The 26,178-nt window shown below is 45.7% G+C and overlaps 1 protein-coding gene and 1 long non-coding RNA gene across 3 annotated transcripts; both read right to left on the bottom strand.

Moving 5' to 3' along the window:
- Positions 1 to 2,346: 2,346 nt before the first annotated feature.
- LOC144676419 (uncharacterized) lies at positions 2,347 to 4,266 on the bottom strand. 2 transcript variants are annotated; one of them, XR_013575328.1, is made up of 4 exons: positions 4,231 to 4,266; positions 3,961 to 4,181; positions 3,859 to 3,894; positions 2,347 to 2,458 (listed from the first exon to the last, which is right to left on the bottom strand). It is a non-coding gene; the product is annotated as an uncharacterized LOC144676419 (long non-coding RNA). The 2 variants fall into 2 exon arrangements; XR_013575329.1 differs by lacking the exon at positions 3,859 to 3,894 and adding an exon at positions 2,498 to 2,533.
- A 685-nt stretch (positions 4,267 to 4,951) lies between these two features.
- Positions 4,952 to 24,984, bottom strand: LOC144676418 (homeobox protein PKNOX1-like). The gene is made up of 5 exons (XM_078536836.1): positions 24,939 to 24,984; positions 15,496 to 15,629; positions 15,063 to 15,139; positions 12,298 to 12,473; positions 4,952 to 6,345 (listed from the first exon to the last, which is right to left on the bottom strand). The coding sequence occupies exons 1-5, from the start codon at positions 24,982 to 24,984 to the stop codon at positions 6,134 to 6,136; spliced, it is 645 nt and encodes a 214-aa protein (XP_078392962.1). The 3' UTR covers positions 4,952 to 6,133.
- Positions 24,985 to 26,178: the final 1,194 nt, after the last annotated feature.

Genomic DNA, 26,178 nt, shown 5'->3' with positions numbered 1-26,178 from the left:
TTTGGAAAGATGGGAGCCATCATTCTTATCAAATGTGGGGTAGGCAGTGAGGGAACATCCCTGAAAACTGGCTCCGGCCGTGAGAGGTGTCCCCTTTCTCATCAAGTGTTGGGTTATGTTCGCGATAGTTTAAATAGATTAAAAACACAGCTGAAAAGATTCACAAACACCCACAAGATTGAGTTTTTCCCCTGCTCTCCATAGGTCCCTCATCACCTGGTAACAAGCAGCTGTATTGGGCTGTCTCCCATTTGGTGCTGAATCAACTGTACAAAAAGGCACAATAGAAGATCTAACCTAACGGATTAAGCATTCTCCCTACCCCTCACCCTGTGTCAACAGTTCGAAGAGCTTGTTAACCAGTCTATGAAGGGTGCATTTAGTGCATTTTTTTCACTTCAGTCTATCTGTTTCACTACCCAGAATCAGAAATATTCACTGTTCAGAGCGTGTGGGCTCCTGTCCAGTGTCCAGAAAGTCCACAATTTTTAAATTGGAAACAGAGTTTTGTGCTTTTTTTATTATTGTAGCAGATATTTTCTAATATTATTCTAGATGCTGATACACTGGAGCTTTCAAGGATATTGGTAAGATGCTGTGCCCTGGTACTGGAGGCTCTCAAGGGGGCCCACAGCTGAACACTCATATGTGACGTATTTCAGAGCACTGAGCACACACACACACACACACACACAGGCCTGCGACAGTGAACACACACACACACAGACACACACACACACAGGCCTGCGACAGTGAACACACACACACACACAGACACACACACACACAGGCCTGCGACAGTGAACACACACACACACACACACACACACACAGGCCTGCGAGTGAACACACACACACACACACACACACAGGCCTGCGACAGTGAACACACACACACACACACACACACACAGGCCTGCGACAGTGAACACACACACACACACACACACAGGCCTGCGAGTGAACACACACACACACACACACACAGGCCTGCGACAGTGAACACACACATACACACACACACACACAGGCCTGCGACAGTGAACACACACACACACACACACACACACACAGGCCTGCGACAGTGAACACACACACACACACAGGCCTGCGAGTGAACACACACACACACACACACACACACACACACACACACAGGCCTGCGACAGTGAACACACACACACACACAGGCCTGCGAGTGAACACACACATACACACACACACACACACACACAGGCCTGCGACAGTGAACACACACACACACACACACAGGCCTGTGACAGTGAACACAAACACAGGCCTGTGACAGTGAACACACACACAGAGGCCTGTGACAGTGAACACATGCATGCACACACACACACACACACACACACAGACAGACACAGGCCTGTGACAGTGAACACACACACATAGGCCTACGACAGTGAGCACACACACACAAACATACACACACACACATACACACAGAGAGGCCTGTGACAGTGAACACACACACACAGGCCTGTGACGGTGAACACACACACAGAGGCCTGGGACAGTGAACACACGCATGCACACACACACACACACAGACACAGGCCTGTGACAGTGAACACACACACACACGCACACCTGGCTTGCTACACTGAACACACACACACACACCTGGCCTGTTACACTGAACACAAACACACCTTGTCTGTTACAGTGAAAACACACACACACACACACACACACACACGCCTGTGACAGTGAACACACACGCACACCTGGCCTGTTACACTGAACACAAACACACCTTGTCTGTTACAGTGAAAACACACACACACACACACACACACACACAGGCCTGTGACAGTGAACACACACGCACACCTGGCCTGTTACACTGAACACAAACACACCTTGTCTGTTACAGTGAACACACACACACACACAAACACAGGCCTGTGACAGTGAACACAAACACAGGCCTGTGACAGTGAACACACGCATGCACACACACACACACACACAGACACAGGCCTGTGACAGTGAATACACACACACACAGCAGGCCTGTGACAGTGAACACACACACAGAGGCCTGTGACAGTGAACACACGCATGCACACACACACACAGAGGCCTGTGACAGTGAATACACGCATACACACACACACACAGACAGACACAGGCCTGTGACAGTGAATACACACACGCACACACACACACAGCAGGCCTGAGACAGTGAACACACACACATAGGCCTACGACAGTGAGCACACACACACAAACATACACACACACACACACACACACACACACACACAGAGGCCTGTGACAGTGAACACACTCACAGGCCTGTGACAGTGAACGCACACACACACATACACCTGGCTTGCTACACTGAACACACACACACACACCTGGCCTGTTACGCTGGATGCACACACATGGACACACACCTGGCCTGTTACACTGAACACAAACACACCTTGTCTGTTACAGTGAAAACACACACACACACACACACACACACAGGCCTGTGACAGTGAACACACACGCACACCTGGCCTGTTGCACTGAACGATCGAACACACGCACACGGCCTGTTAAATTGAATACACACACTAGCCTATTACAGTGAACGCACACACACTGGCCTGTTGCGTTGAACACACATGCGCGCACACAAACACACTGGCTTGTTACATTGCACACGCATACACTGGCCTGTTACACTGAACACGCACACATACCGGCCTGTTACATTGAACACACAAACACCTGGCCTGTTACATTGAACACACATAGACACACATGTACACATAGCCTATGACAGTGAACACACACACACATAGCCTGTGACAGTGAACACACACACACAAACACACACAGAGGCCCGTGACAGTGAACACACACACACACACGCAGGCCTGTGATGGTGAACACACACACAGGCCTGTGACAGTGAACACACACACACACACACACACACACACACACACAGGCCTGTGACAGTGAACACACACACACACACACACACACACACACAGGCCTGTGACAGTGAACACACACACACAGGCCTGTGACAGTGAACACATGCACACACAGGCCTGTGACAGTGAACACACACACACACACACAGGCCTGTGACAGTGAACACACACACACACACACACACACAGGCCTGTGACAGTGAACACACACACACAGGCCTGTGACAGTGAACACATGCACACACAGGCCTGTGACAGTGAACACACACACACACACACACACACACAGGCCTGTGACAGTGAACACACACACACAGGCCTGTGACAGTGAACACATGCACACACAGGCCTGTGACAGTGAACACACACACACACACACAGGCCTGTGACAGTGAACACACACACACACACACACACACACAGGCCTGTGACAGTGAACACACACACACAGGCCTGTGACAGTGAACACATGCACACACAGGCCTGTGACAGTGAACACACACACACACACACACACACACAGGCCTGTGACAGTGAACACACACACACAGGCCTGTGACAGTGAACACATGCACACACAGGCCTGTGACAGTGAACACACACACACACACACACACACACACAGGCCTGTGACAGTGAACACACACACACAGGCCTGTGACAGTGAACACACACACACACACACACACACACACACAGGCCTGTGACAGTGAACACACACACACACACATGCACACCTGGCTTGTTACACTGAACACACACACACACACACACACACACATACCTGGCCTGTTACGCTGGACGCACACACACCTTGTCTGTTACAGTGAACACACACACACACACATGCACACCTGGCTTGTTACACTGAACACACACACACACACATGGACACACACACAGGCCTGTGACAGTGAACACACACGCACACCTGGCCTGTTGCACTGAACGATCGAACACACGCAGACGGCCTGTTACAGTGAAAGCACACGCACACACTGGCCTGTTACATTGAACACAAACACACACATAAAATTGTCTGTTACAACGAACATACACACACACACGGCCTGTTACACTCAGCGTGCACACTGGCCTGTTAAATTGAACACACACACTGGCCTGTTGCGTTGAACACACACGCGTACACACAAACACACCGGCTTGTTACATTGCACACACACACACTGGCCTGTTACACTGAACACGCACACACGCCTGGCCTGTTACACTGAACACGTACACACACTGGCCTGTTACATTGAACACACACACTGGCCTGTTACATTGAACACACACACACTGGCCTGTTACACTGAACACACACATACTGGCCTGTTACATTGAACACACACACACGCCTGGCCTGTTATATTGAACACACACAGACACACACACTGGCCTGTTACATTGAACACACACACTGGCCTGTTACATTGAACACACACACACTGGCCTGTTACACTGAACACACACATACTGGCCTGTTACATTGAACACACACACACGCCTGGCCTGTTATATTGAACACACACAGACACACACGCTGTCCTGTTACATTGAAAGTACACACACAGGTCTGTTGCACTGAACACACAGGCCTCGCCTGTTACAAAGCATTGAAATAGTAATTTGCTTATACTATCATATCAAGAATACAATTTAAAACTAGTATGATTTCCTGTTTGGTTCAATGAGATAAATAATGATTTAGTAAACTATGCCCTTTCTCACTGTGTGGGTGAATGTACTGGTGTGGTACTTAACCAGGAGATTCACATCTTCAATCCCAACAGGACAGAAATGATCTGGCCTCAGTGTCCTGAGCTAGAGTCAGGTCTGAACAGCTGACAACTCCCGAACTTCATCTATCCAGGTTCATGTGAAGAGTGAGCAGAGGCTAGAGCTCATGGAGTGGGGCAGTGTCTTCAAGATTGAAGGGAGTTAAAAACAGTTAGCAATGGGGAAAGGAGCTGATTACTATCCAATTTCACTGCGATGGTATAGCACTTCATTGGAGGATGTTTAACATCTACAAAGTTTACAATATTTTTGCTAAAGACAGACAGAATCTCAGGATTACAGAGCTGGTGTAATAAAAGCACTGAATTGGGAGGGAGCAGGATAGAATGAACATGTCCTAAGATGCTGGTCTCTGACACTAGCCTTACTGTCAATGATGCACAGCACATGTGACTAATGGAGATGACTTCAGATCCTCCTTCTGTATGCACAGTGTTTTTCAACAGACAGTATAGGTATGTGGTACACCTGCTTCTTGTACAGTACTCTCACCGTAGTATCACCAAAACAACAGGCCTGTTATCATAGGTCCCATTAATATGGAACCAATCCATCCATCCCCTCCATTGGCTACAGAGGTTGTGGAGCTCCAGTTGTTTCAGTCCTGGCAGTCAGGAAAGTAACGAAGGGGGGAAGGAGATATGGAGTTCATGGGCTTTTGCTTCATCTGGACCTGCATGAGAGTGGGGACACCAGTCTCACAGTCAAAGATTGCTCAATCCACTCCTGTACTAATCCAGGACACTGGGAGAAAATACATTAGCAACATAGCTTATTATTATTGTACAATGTGAACACAGTTTACAGCTGCTTAGCACCAGACTCCGACCAGAACACCTCTCCACCTGGCACTCCCAGTGGGAACTTTCAAATATCCATCTTATCCCACACAAAATGTTTCTGTGCCCATCTGAAGTTAGGGTTCAGTCGGTCCTGGATCCCATAGTTTAATAAAACTAAACTCGTCACTAGCTGCAAAATGTTGTTGACAATAAAATTCGTCAACTAAAAACAAAAAGTAGGATTTGATCCAATAATTTGTTTTTGTCAGTTGGACAACTAGGTAAAGAGTTACTGCAAATCACCTTTAAATTATGGCCAGTTATTTCTGAGTGGATAAAACAGACCAACTGCTTCAGTCTGTACATCGATCCAGTGAAACAAGTTTACTGTCTGTTCACATTAAAACAGCTAGTTCAATGTGAGAATATCAAAGCCCCATTCATTCAATACAAGGTGAGATAGAAAAGTGCGCTCTCCTACCTATGTATAAAATACATCAGAAATAAAATGCACTGCGAGTGCAAAGAATAAAAATGCATGGCCAGTCCTCCTTCCATTTCTCACAGGTTCTCTCTGTGTTGGGCCTATTGCAGTGAGTCGCTGTTGTCTAAGGCCATGCTACTAATGTTTGTTGCAGAAAGATCGCTGTCGTCTTCTTCAACACTGTTGCCAGAATCCTCTCCACTCTGTCCAGCCATCATGACCTGCTGTACGGCCAATGTTGCTCCATCAGACGACAAAGACTGCAGACTGTCCACATTCACATTCACCGGACTCGATATTGAGACCATTGCACCTGCAGAGGGACCAAGGGACATTTAATCTACACATCAAATGGCAAGACAGTGAGTCCCAAACAAAATGTGGAGTGCTCATGGATTTGGGGGGAAAGTAAGGGCCCCACGCTGTGAGTAAATAAGGGAACAATAGCATCGTGGTAATGTTACAGAGACCTGGCCTAATGCTCTGGAGACATGGGTTCAAATCCCATCATGGCAGCTAGGGCAATATAAATTTAATTAATTAGTAAATCAGGAATGAAAAGATGTTCTTCACAGTAATTATGATGATGAAACTACTGGAATGTTGCAAAAACTCATCACTAAGGTCATTCAGAGAAGGAAATCTGCCATTGTTACCCTGTCTGGCCTACATGTGACTCCTGAGCCACAGCAATATGGTTCATAGTTAACTGCCCTCTGAAATGGAATAGCAAACTACTCAGTTTTATCAAACCACTATAGAAAAGTCGAATAATAATTAAATCGGACAGTCCACCCAGCATTAACCTAGGCACCAGAAATTACAAGGGCACACCCTACCCAGTCAAAGCTGACTAATACAGGGACTTGTGCCAAAATTGGAAAAGCTGTCCAACAGGTTAGTCAAGTAACAGCCTGGCACAGTCATACTCATTGAATCATACCCTATCAATGACCCAAATGCCTCCATCACAACCCTTAGGTATGTCTGACATCAGATCAAACGTGGACAAAGAAACCACCTGCTGGTTACCACCTACCTCCACCCCCCACCCTCCACCCCCCACCCCCCAGCTAATGAATCAGTACTCCCCAGTGTTGAACACCACTTCGAAGAAGCACTGAGGGTGGAAAGGGCACAGAATGTACTCTGGGTGGCCATCACCAAGAGTGGCTCAATAGGACCACCACTGACTCAGCTGGCTGAGTCCTGATGGACATAGCTGCTAGACTGGGACTGTGGCAGGGGTGAGGGAACCAACAGTAGGGAAAAACCTACTTAACCTATATGAACATACAAATTAGGAGCAAGAGTGGGCCATTTGACTCTTCGAGCCTGCTCCGCCATTTGATAAGATCATAGCTAATCTGACTGTGATCTCAACTCCACTTTCCTGTCCAACCCTGTAACCCTTGAATGCCTTGTCAGTCAAGAATCTATCTAACTTAGCCTTAAAACTATTCAATGACCCTGCATCCACTGCTCTCTGGGGAAGAGAGTTCCATATATTAATGACCCTCAGAGAAAAAAATTCTCCTCACCTCCATCTTAAGTGGGATTTTTAAACTGTGTCCCCTAATTCTAGTCTCTCTGTTCAGGAAAAACATCCTCTTAGCAACCACTCTGTTAAGTTCATTCACAATCTGTTATGTTTCAATAAGATTACCACTCATTCTTCTAAATTCCAATAGTTACAGGCTAATCTGTCCAACCTTTCCTCATAAGACAACCCTTTTATCCCAGCTATCAGTGGAGTGAACCTTCTTTAAACTGCTTCTAACGTATTTACATCCTCTCTTAAGTAAGGAGACTAAAACTGTACACAGTACTCCAGATGTGGTCTCACCAATACTCTCTATAATTGTAGCAAAATTTTACAACTTTTATATGCCATTCTGTGCAATAAATTATATTCCCTGTGTAATAAACAACAACATTCAATTTGCCTTCCTAATCACTTGCTGTACCTACATACTAACTTTTAGTGGATCATGTAACAGGATACCCAGGTCCCTCTGTACCTCAAAGTTCTGCAATCTTTCTACATTTCAGTAATATACTGCTTTTATATTCTCCTGCCGAAATGGACAAGTTCACATTTTACCACATTATTCTCCATATGCCAATTTTTTGCCCACTCGCTTAACCTATCTAAATCTCTTTGTAGACTCGTCCTCACAATTTACTTTCCTATATTTGTGTCATCAGCAAATTTAGCAGCCATACATTTGGTCCCTATGGCACTCCACTAGTTACATCTTGCCAACCCAAAAATGCCCCATTTATCCCTGTTCTCTGCTTCCTGTTAGCTAACCAATCTTCAATCCATGCTGATACATCACTCCCTACACCATGGGCTCTTATTTTGTGTGGTAACCTTTGATGTGACACCTTATCAAACACTTTTTGGAAATCTAAGCACATCACTTCTACAGGAGTGCTGTTTGGGCTGCAGTAGAGTGCTTCAGTTGGAGTTTGGTGACTGAGGGAGTTCAGGAAGGAGGGAGGAGGTGCTCCTTTCTTTTTCTACCTTTCCTCAAAAAGAAGAGCCTTGGTAAGTAGGACCTGGTGAGTAAATTAGAAAAGTGTAATATTTTTAAACAAGTTCCTATACTTGGATTTAACTGAGACGCGCCAGGAATAAGGATAATTTAGGGCCAATATAATAAAGTAATCTAAATAATCCAAAGTAGAATCAAGTTAACATAAGGGAAGTAGAGTTAAGACATGACAGGGCAGCTCAGTCGCGTGTCCTGTAATATGTACGAAGTCATGGACACTATCAGTGTCCTAGACGACCACATGTGGAGGAAGTCCTGTCAGCTGCAGAAACTTGAGCTCCAGGTTTCAGAGCTCGAGCGGCGGCTGGAGTCACTGTGGCACATCCGCGAGGCTGAGAGCTACGTGGATAGAAGGTTCAGAGAGGTGGTCGCACCGCAGCTTAAGAGCCCAGAGATAGAGAGGGAATGGGTGACCACCAGGCAGTCCAAGAGAAGTAGGCAGGTAGTGCAGGGGTCCCCTGGAGTCCCACTCACAAATCGGTTTTCCGTCTTGGAAGCTGGTGAGGGCACTGTTTCCTCAGAGGAGTGCAGTCAGAGCCAAGTTTGTGGCACCACGAGCGGCTCAGCTGTACAGGAGGGGAGGAAGAAGAAAGGAAGAGCTATAGTGATAGGGGATTCATTGGTTAGGGGAACAGATGGGGCGCTTTTGTGGCTGTAAACGTGACTCCAGGATTGTATGTTGCCAGGGTCAAGGATGTCACAGAGCGGCTGCAGGACATTTTTCTGGGGGAGGGTGAACAGCCAGATGTCCAGGTCCACGTTGTTACCAAAGACTTAGGTAGGAGGGGGGATGTGGTCCTGCAATCAGAATTTAGGGAGCTAGGTAGAAAATTAGCAAGCAGGACCTCAAATGTAGTAATCTTCAAAAAAAGGTTGTAAGGATAAGTCCAGCAATTACAGACCAGTCAGTTTAACTTCAGTGGTGGGCAAGGTTCTATTCAGGATAGAATTAGTAGTCACATGGAAAAATATGGGTTGATAAGGAAGAGCCAGCATGGATTTCTAAAGGGGAAATAGTGTTTAACTAACTTGCTGGAATTTTTTGAAGAGGTAACGGAAAAGGTCGATGAGGTTAATGCTGTTGATGTGCTGTACATGGACTTTGGAAAGGCATTTGACACAGTGCCACACAACAGACTTGTGAGAAAAGTTATTGTTCAGGGAATAAAAGGGACAGTAGCAATGTGGATAGAAAATTGGCTGAAAAATATGAAGCAAAGAGTTAATGGATATTTTTCAGGCTGGAGGAAGATTTGTAGTGGAATTCCCCAGGGGTCAGTATTGGGACCCTTGCTTTTCCTGATCTAGATCTTGGTGTGCAGGGGACAATTTCAAAGTTTGTGGATGATGCGAAGCATCGATGGGAGTGTTGTGAACTGCGAGGAGGATGGTGTGGAACTTTAAAAGGATGTAGGCAAGTTGGTGGAGTGGGCAGATAGGTGGCAGATGAAGTTCAGTGTGGAGAAGTGTGAGGTGATGCATTTTGGTAGGAAGAAATGAACAGACAATATAAAATAAGGAGTGAAATTTTGAAGGGGATGCAGGAGCAGAAAGACCTGGGTGTATATGTGCATCGATCATTGAAGGTGGCAGGACAGGTGGAGAGAGCAGTTAATAAAGCATTTAGTATCCTGGGCTTTATTAATAGGGGCATAGAGTACAAGAGCAGGGAGGTTATGCTGAATTTATATAAGATACTCATTGTGACCTCAGCTGGAGTATTGTGTACAGTTCTGGGAGCCACATTATAGGAAGGATGTGAACATATTGAAAAGAGTGCAGCATAGGTTTACAAGAATGGTTCCAGGGAACCACTGGTAGTGGTGTCGTAAATAGTGAGGAGGAAAGCCTTAGATTACAGGACAATATAGATGGGTTGGTAAAATGGGCAGAGCAGTGGCAAATGGAATTAAATCCTGAGATGTGTGAGGTGATGCATTTTGGGAGGACTAACACGGCCATCCTACAATGAATGGTAGGACCCTAGGAAGTACAGAGGATCAGAGGGACCTTGGTATACATGTCCATAGATCCCTGAAGGCAGCAGCACAAGTGGATAAGGTGGTTAAGGAGGCATATGGGATACTTGCCTTTATTAACCGAGGCGTAGAATATAAGAGCAGGGAGGTCATGTTGGAGCTGTATAAAATGCTAGTTAGGCCACAGCTGGAGTACTGTGTGCAGTTCTGGTCACCACACTATAGGAAGGATGTGATTGCACTGGAGCGGGTGCAGAGGGGAGTCACCAGGATGTTGCCTGGGCTGGAGCGTTTCAGCTATGAAGAGAGACTGGATAGGCTAGGGTTGTTTTCCTTACAGCAGAGAAGGCTAAGGGGAGACCTGACAGAGGTGTACAAAATTATGAGGGGCATAGATAGGGTAGATAGGAAGAAACTTTTCCCCTTAGCGGAGGTGTCAATAACCAGGGGGCATAGATTTAAGGTAAGGGGCAGGAGGTTTAGAGAGGATTTGAGGAAAATCTTTTTCACCCAGAGGGTGGTTAGAATCTGGAACACACTGCCTGAGGGGGTGGTAGAGGCAGGAACCCTCACAACATTTAGGAAGTATTTAGATGAGCACTTGAAGCACCATAGTATACAGGGCTACGGGCCAAGTGCTGGAAAATGGGATTAGAATAGATAAGTGCTTGATGGCCAGCACTGACACGATGGGCCGAAGGGCCTGTTTCTGTGCTGTATAACTCTAAGACTAAATCCATGTCCACTTTTTCCAGAACTCCATGCTTGAATCTCTCCAGTTTTCTGACTTTACCCCAGTGCTGAAATGGCACTTAGTAAAGTCACAAATTACATCCTATGTGACTGTGACAAAGGTAAACTCTTCCTCCTCAACCTGGCTGCAGCGTTTGACTCTATTAACCACTACATCCTCCTCCAATGTCTCTCCACCGCTGTGCAGCTGAGTGGGACTCTACTCACTTGGTTCCATTTTTATCTATCTAATCATAGCCAGAGAATCACTTGCAATGGCTTCTCTTCCAGCTCCCGTATCCTTGCCTCAGGAATGCCTCAAGGATCTATCCTTGGCCCCCTTCTATTTCTTAACCACATGCTGTCCCTCAGTGACATCATTCAAAGGCATAGTGTTAGTTTTCACATGTACGCCGATAACACCCAGCTCTACCTCACCACCACCTCTAACTTCTCCACTATTTCTAAGTTACAGGACTGCATATCTGACATCCTATATTGACCTCCGTAAACTTGAGGTCATCCAAAACTCTACCACCCACATCTTAACTCACACCAGGTCCCATTCCCCCATCATCCCTGTGCTCACTGACTAGCATTAGCTCCCAGTCAAGTAATGTCTTAATTTTAAAATTCTCACTATTGTTCTCAAATTCCTCCATGGCCCCTCAACACAACCCTCTGAGATATCTGCACTCATCTAATTCTGGCCTCTTGAGCATCCTTTATTTTAATCGCTCCACCATTGGTTCCTGTGCCTTCAGTTGTCTAGGCCCTAAACTCTGGAATTCCGTGCCTATACCTCACTGCCTCCCACCACGCTTTCTTCCTATAAGATTCTCCTTCAAACCTACCTCTTTGACCAAGCTTTTGTCTATCTACCTTGTGTGGCTCAGAGTCAAATTTTGCTTTATAACACTCCTGGATATTTTATTACATTAAAGTGCTCTCTAAATGCAAGTTGTTGGTCTATCAAGTGTAATACTGACTCACTGTCTGACACTGTAATACTGGTTACATGTTGCTGAGTCACTCCTGCAGCAATGGAATCTGGCCAGAATCGCTGCACTGGGCGGCTTTGTGTCTTGATCTTCTTGGCCTTGGGTGGAGTGTCTGGATTACTGGCATCGAGCATGGGCTGTAAAATCCGCCGTCGAGCATTGATGAACCTGTGGTCAAATGTGGAGCAGCTCAGCATGACTTTATAGACTTAACAGTGCCAAGCTGGAAGAATAGGCCTGCTCAGAGGATCATCCTGAACTTTACTTCATTCCCTTCCTGAACAATGATACCCCGTTGCATGATTGAAACCCTTATCGACACCCAACAACCCAACCCCAAATATTAATTATCATGTTCTCCTTGTCAATTTCCCATTCACTATTCTCCATAAACATCAGCTTATCACTGTCCATATCTTACGCTCCTACCAAGCCCCAGACACTAATCATACCCACCCTGGCTAATTGACACTGCCTACAATCTCACAACACATTCAACATTTCTTCCTTCTCTTTAAATTTTTCCAGTTTCAGTTTTTTTTAAATTATTTCACTGGATGTGGGTGTCACTGGCTAGGTCAGCATTTAATGCCCATCCCTAAATGCCCTGGAGAAGGTGGTGCTGAGCTGCTTTCTTGAACCGCTGCAGTCCTTGTGGTGTAGGTACACCCACAGCGCTGTTAGGGAGGGAGTTCCAGGATTTTGACCCTGTGACAGTGAAGGAACGGCGATATATTTCCAAGTCAGGATGATGAGTGACTTGGAGGGGAACTTGCAGATGGTGTTCCCACGTATCTGGCAGCAAAGTAAGTTGTGGAGAGGACATAAGGAGGCTACAAAAGGTAATAAATAGATTATGTGAGCGGGCAAAGATCTGGCAAATGGAGTATAATGTAGGAAAATGTGAGGTTGTCCATTTTGGCAGGACAAATAAAAAAAGGCATGTTATCTAAACAGTGGGAGATTGCAAAGCTCTGAGATGCAGAGGGATCTGGGTGTCCTTGCGCATGAATCACAAAAGGCTAGTATGCAGGTACAGCAAGTAATTAGGAAAGCTCATAGAACGTTATCGTTTATTGCGAGGGGAATTGAATACAAGGGTAGGGAGGTTATGCTTCAGCTATACAGGGCACTGGTGAGACCACATCTGCAGTACTGTGTACAGTACTGGTCTCCTTATTTAAGGAAAGATGTAAATGCACTAGAAGCAGTTCAGGGAAGGTTTGGTTGACTAATGCCTGGAAGGGACAGGTTGTCTTATGAGGAAAGGTTGGACAGGTTAGGCTTGTATCCGCTGGAGTTTAGAAGAGTAGGAGGCAGCTTGATTGAAACACGTAAGATCCCGAGGGGCCTTGACAGGGTGGATGTGGAGTGGATGTTTCTTCTTGTGGGAGAATCTAGAATTCAGGGTCACTGTTTCAAAATAAGGGGTCACCCATTTAGGACAGAGATGAGGAAAACTATTTTCTCTCAGAGGGTTGTGAGGCTTTGAAACTCTCTTCCTCAAATGGTGGTTGAGGCAGAGTCCTTGACTATCGTTAAGGCAGACGTAGATGGATTCTTGATAAGCAAGGGGATAAAAGATTATTGGGGGTAGGCAGGAATGTGCGATTAAAATCAGATCAGCCATGATCTTATTGAATGGTGGAGCAGGCTCGAGGGGTTGAGTGGCCTACTCCTGCTCCTAATTCATATGTAAGTTTTTGCTGCCCTTGTCCTTCTAGGTAATAAAGGTCATGGGTTTGGAAGGTGCTGTCTAAGGAGCTTTGGTGAGTTTCTGCAATGCATCTTGTAGATGGTACACACTGCTGCTACTGTGCGTTGATGGTGGAGGGAGTGAATGTTTGTGGAAGGAGTGCCAATCAAGCGGGCAGCTTTGTCCTGGACAGTGTCAAGTCCTGTGGGAGCTGCACTAATCCAGGCAAGTGGGGAGTATTCCATCACACTCCTGACTTGTGCCTTATAGATGATAGACAGGCTTTGGGGAGTCAGGAGGTGAGTTACTCGCCACAGGATTTCCAGCCTCTGACCTACTCTTGTAGCCACAGTATTTATATGGCTCTGTACTCTCCCCACACTCCCTCTCCCAGCTGCAACCTTTCCCCAGCCCCACATGCTCCAACCCCTTCCCCATCACTCTCTGGTGTTGACTGTAAATGAATAATGTTAGTGGATCTTATCTTAACCTTTTTTCTTCCAGTGGAAAAAAGTCAAAATGTGACACTCTACTAGCTGTCAACCTCCTGGTTCCCTGCCCCATCCACCGTTCAGCCCCCACCTCCGCCACCCCAGTACCCTGCTTTACAATCCCCTCCACCTCCACCCTGTCGTCCCTGGGCCCCATCCTGCACCCCCCTCACCTCCTGCACCCTGTCCTGTCCTCGGCATCCCACACCAACCCCCCAACTCCCCAGCACCCAGCACTGCCTCAGGCAACCTGCACTACCCCTGCCTTCCTAACCTCAGACACCACTGTCTCATTTCCCAGCACTGCCTCCCTCCACCAGAAACCTCTACCTTCAACCACCAGCTCCCCACCTCCTGGCATAGCTCCCTCTCTAGCTGAGGTCTGCTCCCTGCCTCCCGAGGGAACTGTTGCTCCTGGGTGTGATACCCTTACTTCCGGGTGTGACATTCATTACATTCAGTTAATGAATCTCTGCTTGCAACGGTTTGTCATGAAGAATCAGAAAGTGTGCATGTTTAAGTAATGTCTACACAATGGAGCTCAGTAAAGTGAAGGTAATGGTCACTCACCAGTTGTTAACCTGGAGGAGGGTGAGGTTAGTCTGACCTGCTATTTGCCTTTTCTCATCTTCTGTAGGGTATGGATGCTGGGGACAGGAAAGAGATGTTGAATTATGGGCAGCTTTGCTACAGGCCACAGATACACTCAGTATTTTTCAGTAACAACTGCAAACTTTCATTGTAAAACAGAAACTGATTTTCAATTCAACCATCTAGAGTCTCATTAAAACGAGCTTTTACAAATATTAGTATCTTGACTCAGCACTTTAAGCTCTGATATTCCCTCTTCACATGATAGACTCCTCGGTATGATCTAATAAACGGAACACACAAAGCAAGAAAATTGATACACAACTACAATACCTTGCATTTATATAGCGCCTTTAACGTAATCATAGTGTCATTATTCCACAGAAGGAGGCCATTCAACCTGTTTTGTTACCTTTTCGTTCGGGGCAGAGATTGGGAATTCCAAGTCCTGACAGGCCTCGGAGTTTTCATGAGCAGAATGGGAGTGACTGCACACGTGCAGATCTGCAACTTTAACTTCTTTGGGTAAAGGGCAGACAAGTGCGCCTGGGCATAAAGAAAACGATGCAAAAACCCATGTCATGTGACTGGAAGCAGAGCGCCATTGAAGACAAATATCCCAAGCAGGGGCAGCGAGAGGTCCCAAAGGGAGACGGCACAGGGAGAGTTCACAAAAGAAGGGTGTTATGATCCCAGCTGAGGTTACCCCTGGACAAGCCTGATCCCAGGGTGGAAGCCGGCTTGATAGATCCTAACTTTTATCTTTTGCTGAGATACGTGGAGAGTGGCTACTGAACAGAGTCACAGGAATCAGCTGAGGAACTTTTAATAAAAGAATAAAACATTTATTAAACTGTAAAAAGTTAACTATATTACAATACTCTTTCACCCACAGCTATAACTTTACAGGTATATACAGATTCATAAGGATAACACAAGTTATAAAATCTATCTTATACTCTAATGTTCACAGTAAGCTTGGTCCATGTAAACCAATAGGTGACCTGTGGTCAGACACACCACACTCTAAAACCAAGTGATAGTTGCCACTCTAAACAGATGCTGTGGATCTTTCCTCAACTCCCCTCAGACGCTTGTCACACTGTGAGCCAACCAATCTCACTGAACTCCATCTTTCGCACGAAGGTTTCTAATCTCCAAGAACTAGCTTTGGAATCTTCTCCCAAATGACACTTCCTCTCAGAAGCCTTCCGTAAGGGTCCACCTCCAGGGTTTCGAAACTCTCCTTCCGATGTTCTTTCTACCCTGGATCACCACATGCATTCAAGCTCCTTCCACGCGCTCTCTCTCAAATGCTCAGCTGTGCTAATAGTACACCACTGCTTCACATGCCCATAGTAAAGAGTTACAGACCTTCAGCTGCCCCCTTGGATCTTCCAGCTTCTCGCAAGCCTGTATTGCTTTAAATCTGCATCCCAGAGCTTTCTTCTCTTTAAGCTTGAAGCATTCCTCTCTGCACCTTACTTTCACTTCCACAGAACAGGCCCTTTCCCAGATTCCTGTCCTTGTCCTTTGACTAAACTGTCCTCTTGGGACCTTTCCTGTTCCACTCCCCTGGATTTGGGGGCTTCCTTCTTTAGTTTCTGGAACTTGCTTCTGCAATTTCCTCACCTTTCCAGCTTCTCCTGGCAACTGGCTTCAACTTTAGTTTGGGACTTGCTATCTGTCCCTCTGCTGCCCAGCCTCTCTGGAATCCTGGCTTCAACTGAACTCAAACGGAACTGAAACTGCGTTTCTAGTTTTCTCAGTGTGTGTGTATATGTGTGTGTGTCTCCCCCTCTCTGGACCCCTGTTGCTAGGCAACAGCAGTGTTTTTAACCTTGTTTGAACTTTCCTAAACCACTAATCTCACACTCCTTGAAAGCACATCTCTCCACTTCAAGTGTCATAAAACTGATTAGAAATGCTGGTATGCAAACAGAGCGCATCCGCAGTAGTTTTTTGTTTTTATATTAGAGCTTTAGACCTGCTGTTTCTACTCAAAAATGAAACTAGATCCCAGGTTTCACCTTTTAACCCACAAATAGTAAGAAATATAAATTGTGCTTAAACTTAAAAATATACCTTATTTCTAACACACCCAAATACAAATATAACTTACTTAAACTATCTCCTATCAAGGGTCCCAGACAGGGGACAGGGACAGGAACAGGAAGAGGTTAAGTTAAAAAGTAGGTAAAGGGCTGTGGTTAGCCGACTGTAAGTGCAGAAGTCGTCTTGGGGGAAGTTCTGGTAATCGAAGAGGGATCAGGGAAGCTCTGAAGATCCAAGAAGACAGCAAAAGGTTGGTGACTCCGTGCTGCTAGCCATTGGGGTGAAGCTAGCCCTTTGGATCAGTGGTATTCTGCTCAGCACGGCTGAAAAGCTGAAGTTGTGCTTGTGAGCCGAGGGCAGACTTGGGAATCCAGGGGAACAGAATCTCGGGAGACGAGACTGAAACCCTGTGAGGTGGGCGTTGATGGTGACATCCGAGTTGGAGAGATTTGTGGAGAGAATTCCAAGGTTAGATCTTTGAAGGTGAAGACTGGAACCCCTCGTGAGCGAGAGACAGAGTTTCAGTGAGATTGGTTGGCTTTCAGTGATTACTGGCATCTGGGTGGGTGGCTGAGAAATCTGTGGACTCGATCTTAATCATATTTACCACTTAATGTGCAGTGTGATGTGTTCAACCACAGTTTGCCTGTTAATTTACATGTACCTCATATTAACCCTGAATGTTGGAGTTTAAGATAGATAATGTAAATTATTTTATCCTTCTGCCCTTGTCTAGTAAAAGTTTATTTTTGTTTGTTCAAAACTTGTGGAATCTTGTGATTTTATTTTCTTAGCAAGTATCTTGAAACTCAAACTTGTCTACTTTAAACAAAATGTTATTGGTCCCTCACCGAATCTTATGAAAAACTTGGGGGTCTGGTCAAGGATCATAACAAACCCTTCAAGTCCATGCCAACTCTCTATAGAGTAATCTAGTCAGTCCCATTCGCCTGCCATTTACTCTTGGTGCTGCAAGTTTATTTCCCTCAAGTGCCCATCCAATTTCCTTTTGAAATTATTGATTGTTTCCGCTTCCACCACCCTTGTGGGCAGCGAGTTCCAGGTCATTATCAATCACCTTGTAAAAATCACATCCCCCTTCTGCAACTCTTGTCCAAAATCTTCAATCTGTGCCCCCTAGTCCTTGTACCATCAGATAATAGGAACAGCTTTTGTCTATCTTATCTAAACCTGTCATAATCTTGTACACCCCTATCCAATCTTCTTTCAATCCTCTTTGCTCCATGGAGAACAATCCTGTGAATTGTGAAATTTTACCCTATGTTCCAATTATAATGCAAATAGTTGATTGTGGAAGTGGGCTCCAGTAATAGATACTATACAGTACTCTGTACTAGATACGGGGTCACCTGGCCCAGGAGTTGAAGGTCAGATAGCACATGTTGGAACCTGTCTTGACAGAATCCTGTTAGTTCAGATATATGTTCATGTTAGGAAATATGTTATCAATAAAGCTAGCTCAGCTACAAAGTCGACAGCCTGTGTGTATCATTGAAACAAAAAACAAGACATGGTGTCAGAAGTAAACTAAACACAATAATGGAGGTTCTGAAACCAGACAGAGCTCAATTTGGAGGGAAATCTCGCCAAAAACTGGAGGAGGTTCCAGCAGTGATTCGAGCTGTACCTCACAGCGACAGGCAGTGATAAAAAAGACCCTCAGGTACAGTTTTCCATTTTTCTTCATGTAGCAGGGGAAGAAGCCCTTGAAGTCTATAACACGTTCACGTTTGAAAGCGATGAGAAACAAAATGACTTGAAAGAAATAATGGAAAAATTCGAAGCCTACTGCAGCCCTAAATAAAACATCACACATGAAAAGTACCGATTTTTTACGTGTATGCAAGGCAGTGACAACATTAGTACATAACTGAGCTGAGAAAACTCAACGGAAACTAGGGATGGACAATAAATGCTGGCCCAGCCAGGGAAGCCCACGTCTCGTGAATGAATAAAAATAAACGAGCACTCCCAGAGGATCAAAACTATCTCATGCTGTCTTCCGGAGCAGCAGAAATGCCAAATAGCATGCGCGACCATCGTTACCTCCCAAATGGCACCCAGAACATAGTTGCTTTTATCCAGCTTCACTTGCCAGTATCCATCCTTCGCATCTAGGGCAGTAAAGACCTTTGCCTTGGCAAACTGGCAAAATTTCTTCAATGGTTGGCATGGAGCAGTGAGATCCCTTCAAAGCTTTATTGAGGTCCTTTGGATCTGTGCACACTCTCAGCTTTCCAGGTTTTCTTCTCTGCTACCATGCTGCTAATCCAGTCTGTAGGAGTTGTCATTTTCCTGATTACTCCCATCTTTTCAAGATCCGCTATCTTGACTTTCAAGCTGAGCCTGAGAGCAGCTGGCACTTTCCTGGTAAGATGCTGAGTTGGTTACATACTCTCATAGAAACTAAAAATAGGAGGAGTAGGCCTTTCAGCCCTTCGAGCCTGCTCCATCTTTCATTATGATCATGGCTGATCATCCAACTCAATTGCCTGCTCCCGCTTTCTCCCCATACCTTTTGATCCCTTTCGCCCCAAGAGCTATATCTAACTCCTTCTTGAAAACATACAATGTTTTGGCCTCAACTACTTTCTGTGGTAGCGAATTCCACAGGCTCACCACTCTCTGGGTGAAGAAATTTCTCCTCATCTCAGTCCTAAATGGTCTACCCCGTATCCTCAGACTGTGACCCCTGGTTCTGGACTCCCCCACCATCAGGAACATCCTTCCTGCATCTACCCTGTCAGAATTTTATAGGTTTCTATGAGATCCCCCCTCATTGTTCTGAACTCCAGCGAATATAATCCTAACCGACTCAATCTCCCCATATATGTCAGTCCCGCCATCCTAGGAATCAGTCTGGTAAACTTTCGCTGCAATCCCTCTATAGCAAGAACATCTTTCCTCAGATAAGGAGACCAAAACTGCACACAATATTCCAGGTGTGGTCTCACCAAGGCCCTGTATAATTGTTACAAGACATCCCTGCTCCTGTACTCGAATCCTCTCGCTATGAAGGCCAACATACCATTTACCTTCTTTACCGCCTGCTGCACCTGCATGCTTACCTTCAGCGACTGGTGTACGAGGACACCCAGGTCTCGTTGCACATTCCCCTCTCTCAATTTATAGCCATTCAGATAATAATCTGCCTTCCTGTTTTTGCTGCCAAAGCGGATAACCTCACATTTATCCACATTATACTGCATCTGCCATGCATTTGCCCACTCACTCAGCTTGTCCAAATCACACTGAAGCATCTCTGCATCCTCCTCACAGCTCACCCTCCCACCCAGCTTTGTGTCATCTGAAAATTTGGAGATATTACATTTAATTCCCTCATCTAAATCATTAATATATATTGTGAATAGCTGGGGTCCCAGCACCGATCCCTGCGGTACCCCACTAGTCACTGCCTGCCATTCAGAAAAAGACCCGTTTATTCCTACTCTTTGTTTCCTGTCTGCCAACAAGTTTTCTATCCATCTCAACACACTACCCCCAATCCCATGCGCTTTAATTTTACACACTAATCTCTTATGTGGGACTTGGTCGAAAGGCTTCTGAAAGTCCAAATAAACCACATCCACTGGCTCCCCCTCATCAACTCTACTAGTTACACCTTCGATAAATTCCAGTAGATTTGTCAAGCATGGTTTCCCTTTCGTATATCCATGCTGCATCTGTCCGATTCTGCCACTGTTTTCCACGTGCTCAGCTATTAAATCTTATAATGGACTTTAAAATTTTCCCCACTACCGATGTCAGGCTGACTGGTCTATAATTCCCTGTTTTCTCTCTACCTCCCTTTTTAAATAGTGGGGTTACATTAGCTACCCTCCAATCTGTAGGAACTGTTCCAGAGTCTATAGCATCTTGGAAGATGACCACCAATGCATCCACTATTTCTAGGGCCACTTCTTTAAGTACTCTGGGATGTAGATTATCAGGCCCTGGGGATTTATCGGCCTTCAATCCCATCAATTTCCCCAACACCATTTCCCTACTAATACTGATTTCTTTCAGTTCCTCCCTCTCACTAAACCCTGTGTTCCCCAACATTTCTGGTATGTTATTTGTGTGCTCCTTTGTAAAGACAGAACCAAAGTATGTATTTAGCTGGTCAGCCATTTCTTTGTTCCCCATTATAAATTCCCCTGTTTCTGACTGTAAGGGACCTACATTTGTCTTGACCAATCTTTTTCTCTTCAAATACCTATAGAAACTTTTACAGTCAGTTTTTATGTTTCCCACAAGCTTACTCTCGTACTCTATTTTCCCCTTCTTAATCAAGCCCTTGGTCCTCCTTTGCTGAATTCTAAACTGCTCCCAATCCTCAGGACTGTTGTTTTTTCTGGACAATTTGTATGCCTCTTCCTCGTATCTAATACTATCTCTAATTTCCCTTGTAAGCCATGGTTTGGCCACCTTTCCTGTTTTACTTTTGCGCCAGACAGGGATAAACAATTGTTGCAGTTCACCCATGCGCTCTTTGAACGTTTGCCATTGCCTATCCACCGTCATCCCTTTAAGCAACGTTTCCCAATCCATCATAACCAACTCACGCCTCATACCATCATAGTTTCCTTTATTAAGATTCAGGACCCTCGTCTCAGAATCAACTACGTCACTCTCCATCTTGATGAAGGATTCTATCATATTATGGTCGCTCATCCCCAAGGGGCCTCGCACAACTAGATTGCCAATTATTCCTTTCTCATTACACAAAACCCAGTCTAGGATGGCCTGTTCTCTAGTTGGTTCCTCAATGTATTGATCCAAAAAACCATCCCATGTACACTCCAGGAATTCCTCCTCTATGGTATTGTTATTAAATTGATTTGCCGAATCTATATGCAGATTAAAGTCACCCATAATTACAGATGTTCCTTTATTGTCTGTTTAATGCCATTCCCAACATCATCACTACAGTTTGGGGGTCTATATACAACCCCCACTATCGTTTTTTGCAACTTAGTGTTTCTCAGCTCTACCCATACAGATTCCACATCGTTGGAGCTAATATCTTTCCGCACCATTGCATTAATTTTCTCTTTAACCAGCAATGCAACTCCACCGCCTTTTCCTTTTTCACTGTCCTTCCTAAATACTGAATACCCCTGGATGTTCAGTTCCCGTCCCTGGTCATCCTGCAGCCATGTCTCCGTAATCCCGACTATATCATACCTGTTTACATCTATTTGTGCGGTTAATTCATCCACTTTATTGTGAATGCTCCTCGCGTTAAGGCACAAAGCCTTGAGGCTTGTCTTTTTAACATTACTTATCCCATTCCCACTATTTTTCACTGAGGCCCTGTTTGATTCTTGCTCTTGATTTCTCTGACTATCACTTTTCTTATTCCCCTTTTTGTCTTTTGCTCTTGTCCTTGATTCCCCTTCCTCTGACTACTTGCATAGGTTCCCATCCCCTTGCCATTTTAATTTAAGCCCTCCCCAACCACTCTGGCAAATATTCCCCCCAGGACATCGATCCCGGTCCTGCCCACGTGTAACCCGTCCAGTTTGTACTGGTCCCACCTCTCCCAGAACTGGTCCCAATGCCCCAGGAATCTGAAACCCTCCCCCGCACACCATTTCTTCAGCCACATATTCATCCAATACATCCTGCTATTTCTACTCTTACCAGCATGTGGCACTGGTGATAATCCTGAGATCACTACCTTTGATGTCCTACTTTTCAACTTATTCCTAACTCCCTATATTCTGCTTTTAGGATCTCATCCCTTTTTTTACCTATGTCGTTTGTACCAATGTGGACCACGAGCACTGGCTGTTCAACCTCCCCCTCAGAATGTCCTGTAGCCGCTCTGAGACATCCTTGACCCTAGCACCAGGGAGGCAACATACCATCCTGGAGTCTCGTTTGCAGCCACAGAAACACCTATCTATTCCCCTTACAATTGAATCCCCTATAACTATTACATTCCCACACTTTTTACTCCTCCCCTGTGCAGCAGATCCAACCTTCTACTCTCATCTACTTAAAGAAGTACTCATCTACTCCAGGAAGACATCCAAGACCCGTGAAAACATCTTTGTCATTTGCCACGACCTATCCATCAGTCAATGGCTTTGTACCATGTGAAACACTGCAAACCTCTTCTGGTACATGGAGGGTTACCACCCCAAGCTTTTATCTCAGCTGAAACAAGTTGAGTGTCTACTATCTGGAACTGTAGATATTCTTTCTTCCAATTGCATTGGACTCTCGGCTTAGTTTGCCCTCATGGGGTGCGTATTGCTTCATCACAAAGACTCAACTTTACCTTGGGCAGCTTCATTTTTTAGTCACCATCGTGAGCAACTTCACACAGGTCTGCAAACCTCATGATAGGTTGCACGTAGCAATTGAGGCTATCAGACGCTCAATGTAACTTAATGTTCTCCTTCTGCAGTCATCAATCCCATTGTCACAAACCTCTACTTGATAATCGAGGGTGCCCACCTGTTCTAGGGTGTAGAGTGATTTGACAGGTTCATCGTCTGACATCTCTCCATCTATATAGGCTTGCTTTTCTTTTTCCAGCAAAATACTTGCATGCAAACTGATTCAGCTTCTTGCAGTTGGAGCACTGCTTTCCCCTCAATGGAAACACTTCCTTTTCTTTTGTGTGGTGTCCTCTGCAATATTTACATCCAGTACCCTGGCCTTGATCTTTCTGCTGGCCCTTCTGCAAATAGTTCTTCCTTCTCATCATTGTCATGTACTTGGAAGGTTTGAATTGTCTCTCAGCAGAGTACAAAGTCTGGTCAGTTCTCCCATCAATAGTCTGCAGCTGATGATTGACCGCTTCAAAGCTTCTGCATATGCCAATAGCCTTCCTGAGAGTAAGTTTTTCTTTGCTCAGCAGATGCGCTCTCATGGCAGGGTCTCTCGTTCCTAAGACAATCCTGTCTCTGATCAGATCATCCTTCAGTTGCTCAAACTCAAGATTCAGCTCGGCATCTCAATGCAGTCACATACTAATCAATGTTCTCCACCTCTTCCTGAGGTCTGGTATTGAACAAGTAGTGTTCATAAGTAACATTAGTAGAGGGCTCAGAGTGGGTCCTTAAGGCCACCAAAATTTCACAAGACTGGCTTTTCACTCCTCAGTGAGATCTAGGGTGCAATAAAGCTTGTAGCCATCTATCCCCAGCACTGATAACAGAAGGCAGAATCATCCCAGATATGCACTAAGTGCAGTAGCAGGCGGGAAAAAGAACTTTTTACCTGCTGGCCGCAATGGCAGCTTTTCACACTGTATCGTCCCAATCCTACCTTATTAGTCATGCATTCCCAGGAAACACACCATTTTGATGGTGGGTGGGCTCTCATTCACCGTCACCTCATCGCTTCAACATTTAAAGTGCAGCTGCGTGCACACCTCTCAGTGCTTCCAGCCCAGGACTGCTGCACAGAAGACATGGCCCCGAAAGGCAAGAAGATTGCAGCCCCTCCATTCAGTGATGCGTTACTGGAAAGCCTTTTGGATGCCCGCCGAGATGTCCTCTACCCAGTTACAGGCAAAGGCCAGCAAGCAAGGTCACCGATCCAGCAGGGGTGCTGGTGGCGGTGGTGGTCAGCGCCATTGCCTTGCAAAAGAGGACAGCCACCAAGTGCCACATGAGGATGAACGGTCTCATCTGTTCGGCCAGGGTAAGTCACTCTTCTCATCACTCTCAACTCACACACTCACAAACCCATCACACACCCACAGAGATCTCACACCTCAAGGGACAACACTCACTAACCCTCACATACACACACTCACACCTTCATCAGACACATCCTCTCGAACTCGCATCCTTATCTCATACATGGTTCTGCTCACCGCACAAACATTCCACACAGAGCCATGTGTCCTGCTCACACTCTCTCCATCTGTTTTCATGCAGGAGAAGCTGGCTCACAACAGCAGGAAGAGGTCCCAGCCCAGGGGTGGAGTGGCCTACATTAGGCCCCTCGCTCAGTTTGAGGAGTGTGCCATCGCGCTGACTGGTGAGGATGTGGACTGTGCCTGTGGCGATGGTGAGGTCAGCATCGAACATCCACGTGAGGATCCTACACCACATCAGCCCTCTCCCAACGCAACTGTGAGTGCCTCTCTCTCCTGTTTTTCACTCTGCTGCCATGCACTAATTATCTCTACTTTGATTCACAGGGAGCTCTGCCAAGCGACCGACACCCTCAGCCAGCCAGACTCTCAATTCCATCCGGGTCCTCACCTCCAGCCAAGAAGACACCTCCTCCATTGAAGAGCTGGAAATAAGCAGCCTGGAAGACCCGTCACAGCGCTTACCCACACCCTGCACCAGCGCAGAGACACACACCTCAGTGGGACCTAGATCTAGAGCAGGCTCGGGTTCACAATCACAAAAGGACAAAGAGGTGTTGACAGTGGTGATATTAGCTAAGAAATGTGCTAATAGGTGACATTAAGGGTAGAAAGCAGGACGAGCAAGGTACAGATAGCCCTAGTGGGGGTGGGGTGGGGGGGGGAATCGAAATAGGCTAAAAGGTAGAGATAAAACAATGGATGGAAATAGGTGGGAAATGAAAAATCTATATAAATTATTGGAAAAGGGGGGATCGGAAAGGGTGTGGAGATGGAGGAGAGAGTTCATGATCTAAAGTTGTTGAACTCAAAACTCTTTGTCCTTTTGTCTGTGACATCTTTTGGTTATCTCCACCTATCACTGGCCCTCTATCCAGCTCTACTTGTCCCACTTCCCCTTAAACCAGCTTATATTTCACCCCTTTTCTATTTTTCCTTCGTTCTGTTGAAGAGTCATATGGACTCGAAAGGTTAACTGTGTTCCTCTCTGCAGACGCTGCCAGACCTGCTGAGTTTTTACAGGTATTTTTATTTTTGTTCCTTCTCCATTATGCTCATCTCACTGTCCTGAGCATTAATGCTGCCTGCTGGGGTTACATACATACATACAAATCAGGGGCAGTAGGCCACTACTGTACAAAGCTTCCGACTGAAGTTTTAATGATTCTCTGTTGTTTC

The sequence above is a fragment of the Cetorhinus maximus genome, unplaced genomic scaffold (genome assembly GCF_964194155.1).
Source record: "Cetorhinus maximus unplaced genomic scaffold, sCetMax3.hap1.1 HAP1_SCAFFOLD_1585, whole genome shotgun sequence".
Lineage (NCBI taxonomy): Eukaryota > Metazoa > Chordata > Chondrichthyes > Lamniformes > Cetorhinidae > Cetorhinus > Cetorhinus maximus.
The sequence above is the reverse complement of the archived record's forward strand: the minus strand, read 5'-3'. Positions and strand labels throughout refer to the sequence as shown.

Bases quoted from the DNA above. Each gene is read 5' to 3' on its own strand.
- LOC144676418 (XM_078536836.1), bottom strand. From the start codon at position 24,984: ATGTATGAGATAAGGATGCGAGTTCGAGAGGATGTGTCTGATGAAG. The intron at 15,630-24,938 runs GTGTGAGTGTGT...CTTTATGCCCAG, and splicing joins AGAGGATGTGTCTGATGAAG to GCGCACTTGTCTGCCCTTTA. The intron at 12,474-15,062 runs GTGAGTGACCAT...ATTTGACCACAG, and splicing joins CTCCTCCAGGTTAACAACTG to GTTCATCAATGCTCGACGGC.